The sequence below is a fragment of the Mustela nigripes genome, chromosome 2 (assembly GCF_022355385.1).
Source record: "Mustela nigripes isolate SB6536 chromosome 2, MUSNIG.SB6536, whole genome shotgun sequence".
NCBI lineage: Eukaryota > Metazoa > Chordata > Mammalia > Carnivora > Mustelidae > Mustela > Mustela nigripes.
The window spans coordinates 83837330-83847231 of record NC_081558.1 but is presented as its reverse complement, the minus strand read 5'-3'; the positions used below and the strand labels follow the sequence as shown (position 1 = coordinate 83847231).

The 9902-nt window shown below is 37.9% G+C and overlaps 1 protein-coding gene across 1 annotated transcript in view; it reads left to right on the top strand.

Annotated features, from left to right (window-relative positions):
• The first annotated feature begins 423 nt into the window (after positions 1-423).
• The window catches only part of KCNH8 (potassium voltage-gated channel subfamily H member 8), a 373933-nt gene continuing 364454 nt past the window's right edge, over positions 424-9902 (top strand). The window contains exon 1 of the mRNA XM_059390865.1: positions 424-506. Within this exon, the coding sequence (XP_059246848.1) occupies positions 431-506 (76 nt within the window). The 5' untranslated portion in view covers positions 424-430. The remainder of the gene's footprint in view (positions 507-9902) is intronic.

Below are 9902 nucleotides of genomic sequence, written 5' to 3'. Positions count from 1 at the left end.
CCTCCACGACCCCAGCGCCCGAGGTCAGGGCGCGGCGCCCCGGGCCACCGCGGGCTCTTCCCGGGCGGGCGGGGTGGGGGGCGAGGCTGAGCTCGGCGGGAACTGCCGCCCGCGGAGGGACGGTGAGAGGGGGGTGGGGTTCGGCAGCTGGCGGAGGTGGAGGGGACAGGAGTGGGAGCCTGCGCTGGGCTGAGCCTGGAGGTACAGGGCGGGCTCGCCGAGCGCTCGCCGAGAGGCTCCAGCCAGAGCAGCGGCGGCTGGAACGCGCTCCCCCTCTCCTTCCATCCTCCTCCCCCTGATCGGCCCCAGCACCGCGCCAGGTCCCCCTCTGCTGCCGTCAGCGCGCTCCCCTTCTCCATTCTTGGCGCTTTCCTCTTGAGCCATCCTTCTGGACAAACTTTGATGGAGAATTTCACATCACGCTGGAAAAATGCCGGTTATGAAAGGATTACTGGCGCCCCAGAACACCTTCCTCGACACCATCGCCACCCGTTTTGACGGAACACGTAAGTCTTGCACTTCGACGAGTTGTATGGTATTTTCCGAGAATGATTTTTCACGTATAAATTACTTTCCCTCCCTACCTTCTTTTTTTCCACCAGCGGAGTGAAATTCGTTCCGTTTTTGCAAAGGTGTCTTTTGTGCGGAGAAATTTCCTCCCACCCAAGGTTCAGCGTAGTATTAACACTTTGGATTGGTGTAGTTGGCCCCCTTGACTTCCTGGGTTTGTGAGAGCTAGAAAAGAGCCTGAAGAAACACTGACGCCCGTGTTCAGTGTGGGACCCGTATTTAGGTATCTTCTTATGAAATTTTTAAAAATTAATTTTATGAGGTCAAAGTGGGAATGTCCATGTTAGTGAATTGCCACCTTAGCTTACTAGAGTTTCAAAGCTGCCTAGATTATAGGGTGAGTTTGGAATGTTATGCTTCTAGAGAGTATCCTTCCTTGAGGTCTTTCGGATAGGCATGATTTCCCACCAGAGTTTAAGAAATGCAAACTAGAATCAGGATTGCCAAGTGTAAGCTTTCTGTAGAATTCTAAGCGTTGCGAGTTTGTCAGAAAATTAATTCCTGCTTCTTAGCTAGAATAGTCTACCTCTCAATCCTGAAATTATCCTGACACCCTAGGAGAGACTGATGGGGAGGGAAGAGCTGGGCATTACAAAGGCTGATCATATGAAAAGTTTGGACATATTTTTTTGAGGGCGAGTATTAATGGACGTTTAGCTTGTTTCAGTTATAGTTGAAAACGAGGATATGGTGTTGTGTGGATGCTTGGAGATTGTTCATCATCACCTGCAAGTTGTTCTTTTTCAGGACCACGGTCAGGTCCCCGTTCCTTTCCAGGCTGCTTAAGCCTTTCTATGGGCCCTCTGGTCTTCCCAAGAGGCTCAGGAGTATGTACTTTCTCCCCTAACAAACGCTCTCCGTTGGTTTCACTATGAACATCCCCACCTTCCTCCTAGCTTATGTTGCTTCTGTGTGCTATCTTTCCTTTTTCTGCCTCTTACACAAAACTCAGGAACTCATTCTAAAGGCTTTTCTGTGGTTCAAGTATAATTATTTTTTACTATGATGGTATATTTCATGGAGCTGACAGGAGAGAGTACATCTAATTCTATTTCTACTCCAGTAGTCTATATAACATTCCTGTTATGGTGGGAAGAAAGTCCTGGGCTTTGTGCTTTATGAATAGTTGGAAAAGTTTACATGGGAGGGAAGTAAAGAATTTACTTGATTTTGTTCAATGTTTATTTATTTATTTTTTCAATGTTTATGTTTGTTGTCCACCCTACTCAGGGTAAAAGGTGTGAATATTCTTATGGTGTTTTTAACTTTTGCTTTAGCCATTCTCTCCCCTTTTATATTTCACATGTGTCAGACAGTATTGGTGAAGTGCAGTACAATGTATCTTCTTTGGACAATAAGAGAAAATATTGTAATAAAACTTATAGTTCCTGCCACTGCCATTACCTTCACCACCCGAACAGCACACAAAATCACCACTGCTTTCTTTAAGCATGTGGAAATGTGGGTACTACTAATTATTACCTTAGAAACTGGTTAGTTTCATGCGTATGTTTCTTCTTGAAGTTGTAGATTTAAATCCCAAAGGTTCTCAATATGGATCCCAAAAGCATCTATTGAAAATGAGGTTATTGGTAAATGGTAGTTACTGATCTCATCACCATTTAAAGTTGAATGGAGTGCAAAGTGTAGTGAATCATCCCAGCACAGCTCTGAGAATTATTGCGGCAATATATTTAGGTATCAGTTACTCATGAGAGGGGCTTTGGAGCATCAGAATGAGATACCTTTGTCTCTTTATGTCACTGTAACATTTGATAAGCAGAGGGCATGTAGATGGATGTACTAGTGAATAGCTCCCTTAAAAAAAAAAAAAAAAAAACACCTACAAACAAAAACCTAAGCATTAATGTTAATAAAATGGAAGACGAGAAATTTTAGATTCTTATTTGGGAAGACCATTATTACCTACCAGCATCTAGAAAACAGAAACCAAAAAGAAAGACCAAAACCTAAAACTGTTTGTGAATATGCTTGGTCTGTGCTCTACAGGGTTTGGGGGATTCCTGTAGGGAACCACTTTGTATGAAATCAGTCTGAAAATCAGTGAAATAAATTGCAAAAGGAGGAGTAACATAGAGGTTTACTTTGGCAGGACTTTTTTGTTTGTTTTGTTTACAACATCTAATGAATACCCCTCATCCCAAAACACTTCACTCTAGGAAAGAAGATTGTATTTTCCCATTTACTTCTTTTTTGAATTGCAGGATGACTTCAATAATCTGAAACTTAAAAAATACTTTAAAGAAATTTTTAGCTTCAGATATTTCTGTATCTAGAATCATGGACATACCATTTCCCTGGCTAAGTATTTTATCTTATTGTGTTATCTTTTCTGTGTTTATAAAAATTTAAGTATAATTACTACCCCGAAACTCTTCCTATGATCATCCTTCTTTCTCTTTATTTTTCTCCTGTGCAAGACAAAAGAGTTTGCAAGTTTTAAATTTGCCAAAGTGCCACCTGCCCAAATAAAAACTCTATAGAAAGTGAATGATGTTATAATACTCAAAATGTAATATATTTATTTGGTACATTGCCTTATTTGTTAGTTATACTTTATATAGTCATCTTAATTTCTTATTTTATTTTATATTGGGTACTCCTGATGAAAAAAATAAGAGAAAGAACAGTAGCCCTGGTAAACCACCTTGCTAACTTAACCACCATGCAATGTTATTAGTCTTACTGACTTAATACTATAATGGAAAATATTGAAACTTAAAACATCATTCAAAATTTCTCTCAGGGAAAAAAAACAAGTATACAACAATAAAAGCTTATAAGATAACCTTCCTAATTTATTTGTTGAAATATTATCACAGGCAACATAAAAGAAGTTAATGTATTTTATCACCTGATGACAATTTATTGTTTTATTTAATAGTTATTCCTTTTAGTATTTAAGAAGTGAGTTCTTTGTCAGGATTGAAGGATAATTGTGGACAATTAATTAGAATTTTTTTCATATCCAGTTTAGTTTTTAAAAACTTATTGAAATAGAAATCTTTTTATATAAAACTACCCTAAAATACATTTACTTCTGAAATATGTCCTCCTGGTTTATGTTTAATTGAAGTGCAATGAGACTAAGAAACTTGCAAACATTGAATATGTATGCCTTATTTAGGACAAAAGAGTAATGCCAATGAGTTTTTTTTAACTCCTCACAAGCAGCCACATTTCTCACTGGAAACAATCTAAAACAGACAGACAGATATACACATTCACACACTAAGTGTTAACTTCATGACCTGTAGCTAGTTTACTTTTCCTACATTTTTTTAAATATGTTTACCATATTAAAAAAAAAATCTTTTCTGAGTAGACTTTTGTGATAAGCACAAAATAAAGTATAGTAGAGAACATATAAGTATATTTTTAAGAAATAGTTTTTAGTATAAATATTTGTCATGGGATACCATTGGAGAAAAATACTTTATTTTCTTTTTTTGAGGATATAAAGCATTCAAAGGGAAGTGCCCATTTTCAAACATAATGGTATATTAGCCTACATTTTCATAGGTATGTATTTGGCTACATTTTCCAGTCCTATCAACGATTTGGTCAGTGCTTCTCCTTTGGAATTAGTGAGACAAGATTTAAGATTTAAAGGAAGTTTGTAACCCAGTGGTCTCTATCAAGGAGATGCCAGTCAAAGTATTCAGAATAACAGTAGCTTAGACACTCATTCATATTTGCATATATTTTATGTACTCCTGTCTAGCCTGTTTAAAATGGTCCAAGGAAATTTGTTAAAATTGAAATACTTCTTTACAGGGGCAACTGCAGTGGTTTGTCTTTTCATCTTTCCTTTCTTCTTTTTTCCCCATCTTTCCTTTCATGCTTTCATCAAGGAACATAGAGCTCTTAACATTACAATCTTAAAGAGAAGGATAATGAACCCAGGGCTATGGGAAGGGAGAAGAATAAGGTGGGACACTGGAGATCTTCCTAAGTCTTTGCTGGGTTGTAGTTTGGAGAATACCAGCAAAGGCATTTAGCCAGTAAAAAAGAATGAGCTCCATTATGTATGGGTCTGTCTATAAAAGGCTATTACATGAAAACATGCAAGGAAATAGCTAGCATTCTAGAGATATCGCTCCCCAAATAGAAGTTTATAAAGAGTCTTTAAGAATTTTTTTATATGCTAGTCGTAGTCTCTTTTATTCTTATTGTTCATGTTTAGGGAGATAGTTCCTTATCAGTTTTCTTTTTCTCTGTAGTAAATTACCACAAACTTTGTGGCGTATTATCTTACATTTTCTGTAGGCCAGACAACAAGGCAAGGGTTAGGTCGGTCTTCTGCTTAGGGTCTCACAAGGCTGTTAATAAGTCCTTAGCTGGGGCTATAGGCCCTCTTCCAAGGTCATGTAGTTGTTAGCAGAATTTAATCCCTGCAGTTTGTGATTGAGGCCTCTATTGTCTTGCTGTCAGCCAAGGACTTTTCTCAGCAACCAGCAGTTGCCCTCAGGTTGTGGCCACATGTCCTCTCATTAGCCCTTTCACAACGTATGGTTTGCCTCTTCCAGAGAGGAAGGAGCGTCTCTCTTTTAAGAGTTTGCCTAAGTCAGGTCCAGCCAGGATAATCTCCGTTTTGATTAACTCACCGTCAACTGATTATGGATCTTAATCACACCTCTAAAATCATCTGTTCTGCCTATAGGCAAGAGAAAGGGATTGGACAAAGTGTATACACAAGCAGTTGGGAAACTTGGGGGTCATCTTGAAACTCTGTCTATACAGTTGCTATGCACTGTTGTATTATTATACAAAACCGGATGTTCTCACATTTGTTCTTCTAAAGAGTAGATTTATTAAACACAGTCTGAAATTCTGTAGCATGAAACCCTCCTGAGTTTACATCTGGAATCTTAGTGAATATAAGGCCGAACTTCCTGGAGGGAGTAAGTTGGTTCCCATCTTGTTTCACATCTGGAGATGGCACATCAGTACAACTAGTCTTGTTCATTTTAGTCAGCCGTCCTGAGAGACTCTTAATTCTCTGGTCTAGAAGTAATGTGGGAGCTGTTGGATTGTTTTCAGAGTATTAATCCCAGTCTCTTAACAGGGTGCTCCCTATGTATAGATAATGAGAGGTAATGGGAGAAAGAAGAGAGAAGAAAGAAGAGGGAGGAGGGAATTATTTATTCTCATTCTTTGACTTTGTTGATGAATTCTTTACACTGCAAAGGCTTTATTTATCACAGTGGTTTTCATAACTTCTATGCAATGAACAAAGCGTCTGATTTATAAGAATTGGATTTATGTCTTTATCAGACATATGTTTATTTCTTTTGATGAGTGAAATACACAAATAAGAAAGGTTGTATTATGTAGTTTTAAAATACTCGATAATTTTGTTTTGACATCATTATATATAGGTAAATGATAGCTAATGTGTTAAAAATGGAAGTTATGCTCATAATATATTTTTCCTAGGCTCTGGCTTTTAATATCACCTGTAGACCAAAGGCCCTGGCATGAACCCTCTTCTAGCATGAGAAATACATTGAAGATCCTGAGTTACTAGTTTCTGGGATATCCTAGACTCAATGTTCTTCTAGAATGATATAGTCCCCCTGATGAAATCTCTACCTTATTCATCAGTAATCAGTCAGTCATTTCTTCAACAGTATTTAATCAACACTGTCTATATACAAAGCCATTATGCTAGGATCTTTTGGAATAAATCTTCTTTTCTCAAAGAAGATGACAAATGTATGCAACAATTAGTATAGGTTGAAAAGAGATAAGAATACTCAGGAAATACAGGCAAAAGGCTGTGCAAATCTGGACGAGACAGGAATAATTTCTGCGGGTGAATGATCTGGGAGGGTTGTATATAATGAATGGCTTCTGGATGGGAATGATTGGCTCATATGTGATAAGGGCAAAGATGATATCTGTTTACTCTGCTAATTTGTGTTTCATTGTCATTGAAGCTAAGAGGGGCGTCTTTTAGAGGGCATGAATGGCAAAAGGTAGAGGCAAGAAGAGAATGGGAAGTCAGTTAGGTGGGACATGGAATGTCTTTGAAGTCAGAGTACATAGTCTTAGTAAGCCATTGGAGATGGTGGATTCACATCTTTGTGCCATCTGTGCCTGGAAACTCTCAACCTTTCCAAATTCCACAGGCTGATGTGTAATGCAGGAGAAATGCCCACCTTGACACCTAGGAAGTTTCTTCTTTCTCTTCAAAAAATGCTTTTACACTTTGACAAGGGTCCCAGAGAATGCAGTGGATTGATGTGTTCTTTATTTTCTTACAAATGTCTGCTTTGCCCAGGGAGCTAAGTTTTATCTCTTAGGAAAGGGAGAGATTGATTTCTGACCGCATAGCTGAGTACGCTTCTCCTTCAGGGGTGTGTTATACTATAAAACTGTGCCTGTGGAGAAGAAAAAGAATAGAGGGTGTGCTAGCACTCAGCCCTAGTGAAGTTGACTGGAGAAATGCCAACAGTAAAAGGTACAGAATTGCAACCACCGCAGAGATAGTAGGGTTCACCCTGGCAATGTATATTTGCTGAGATAGTCGAAATATTAAGTTTTAAATCCATTTTGGTTTAGCAGAGCCTACAAACAAAAAAGATGAGATTTCAACTTTACCTGTGACATAGTTCATATTTAGCAACTAGAGCAACCGAAGAGCTTTCTCAGTAATTCAGTCAAATATAATTCTTGGGTTATAAATTCCCTGGAAGGTATATTTTGGTTTTCCTTCATAGCCATTAATGCACTATCTATCTCCCTTAAACCCTTCAAAATTCACATGTCCCCAAATGAACTAGTAATCTTTCCTAGCCTATGAAACCTATTTGTCTTCTTATGTTTTCTGGCTCCATTATTGGCATTACCACGCACCCATTTCTCCAAGCTAGAAATCTGGGTCACCCTCGACTGCCCACACATCTAATTGGTTATCAGGTCTTTGAGATTTTCCTTTAGAAATGCCCTAATTTGACTCCTCACTTCCTGTTCCTTGCTTCTTTTAGTTTAGTTCCTCTGTTTTTTACCTACACAGTTGTAACCTTACTCCCACTGGATCCCTGTGACCATCGGCCTTTATCCTGCTTACTCCCCACCCTTCAGCCTAAGTCATCCCTAGAGTGATTTCCGATAAAAGCGGTATGATTTAATCATTTAACTCTTCTATTTAAAGCCACCCATCAGCTCCTGGCTACCTCCTGGAGAATGTCCAAAGTCCTTAGTGTCATATGACCCCAAGATGATTCTGCAGAATCTTTTCAAACCATTGTCTCCCAGACTGCAGACATACTCACCCTGAATCCCCTGCTCGTTCTGTTCTCCCGGACTCTGCTGGTCACTTGACAAGCAAGACGTTTTATTTTCTTCAAGAGCCATCCTGAGGGTTGCCTTGTATCTAAACTTTTTCTGTGATGCTCCAAGTCGAGTTGGGTGCCATTTGTTCTTTGCTTCCACGTGATCTTGCCCACTCACTTCTGTTCTGATGATAGGCTTTCATATTTTAGCGCTCAGTTCCTTCAAGTCCTAACTATGTCTTTATTCCTTTGAATTCCCCTTGCTCAAATTTAGCTTGGAACAAAGTCATTGCTCAGTAAGTGATTCTTTGTGTAAAAGAATTGCAAACTCCTTGAAGGCTAGGGTTGTGCAGTAATTGTCTTTATTTCCCTTTGATGCTAACTGGTTTTCCTTTGATTCAGTATTACGTTGTTTAGCTTTAGTTTTGAAACATAATTCTAGACTGGCTTCTAGTACCTCATTTTCACATGGTTCAAGTACTCATTTCTTTCATTAAAGTTTAATGATAATAGTGGCTACCATTTTGGGTATGTCTACATATATTCTGTATACCACACTGGTGCTTTATTTTTCCTGCACAACCCTATAGCCCAGCAAGGGGGAAGGCAGCCCCCCTTTTTGTTACAGATGACAAAACTCGAGCTCAGCATTTTTGTATGTTATCACACTAGCCTGTGATTTTTCTACTATAGCCTGTGATTTTTCTACTATATCACACTGCCTTTAAAATGTGTTTTTTATAGCAAGTATAAACAAACTAGGGCAATCTGTGGTATCATTTCTAGTTTCTAACTCTTGCAAAAAGGAATTTCTGCTTTAAAGTTTTTAGCCATTTCTAGTATATATGCTGTTTTTTTTTCTTTTGATATATTATGCTTTAAGTACTTGTCACTTAAAGAATGTTTTTAGATTGGTATTTAAGACTCATGTCTGGAACTACTTAATGCTTTCACTGTGCAAAGCAGTTTTGCTCATCAAAGAAAATCTACTGTCCATTTTTTAAAAAAATAAAGAAATCCATTTTCTTTGCGATTTTGGTTCTTTGAATTTGCTGATTTTAGTACTTGTGATTCTTTTATTGTCAGGCTAATCTCTCTATAGAAGATATTCTAATTCTCATAACTATTATAGTGACCTCATCTTGTGTTTTTACCTTGTTAGCATCGTACAGAAGAAATTCTTCTACCTATTTTGAGTCTGCTTTTATTGGGATAAATATATTCTCCACTATCAGTATTGTTGACGTCTTTCAACAGAGATCATTTACCTTTTCTCTGCAAAGACTTTACAGGAAGAAATAAGGGTACCTAGCTCTCCAACTTGCAAATATAATCTAAAGTTCGTTCTTTCTTTTTTTTCATATTTTCTTTTGTTCTGTTAAGTCTTTTGGGTGGGCTTTCTTATTGTACTTGGCAGTCCAAATGAGGTTCTCATTCTAGTGATTGAACTAGAAGGATTTGAGACCAGAGAACTTATCAGCCTTTCTATGTTTTTGTTTGATTTCCTAGAAAAAGGGATCCACATAAGATGTTCACATGTTACCGAAATCTCAAAACACCCAGTTTGACAAGTAGACCTGCCCTTAATTGTGGTGTTCTGGTTATTTCTTCAGTGGAGAGAATAATGTAGAAGATAAAAATGGGCATATTTTTGACCTTCATTCCTAAATAAATGTTTCTATTATGATTCTATAAATGGTGGAAAAGATTGCATGTCTTGGGACTGCAGCTTTTGTATTTATTAATTTGGTACATCTTTGGTTAGGTTACATTTCAGTCATCTGAAAATGAGCTTGCTGCCCTCTTTCAAACAATATGTGGATTCAGGCTTTAGGATAATAGAATTAATAATCACTGAGGACTCTTGCCCGTCTGTACAGTGCTCCATATTGTCTAGTGTATTTTCGGTTAAAAGAAACCAAAAGCTATAAAATTATTTGGAAGATAGTACTAGTAACTAATATTTGCATAACATTTCAGTATATTTGTTTTAATCCCATCACTTAAATTACTTTTGAATTTAAGATAAAA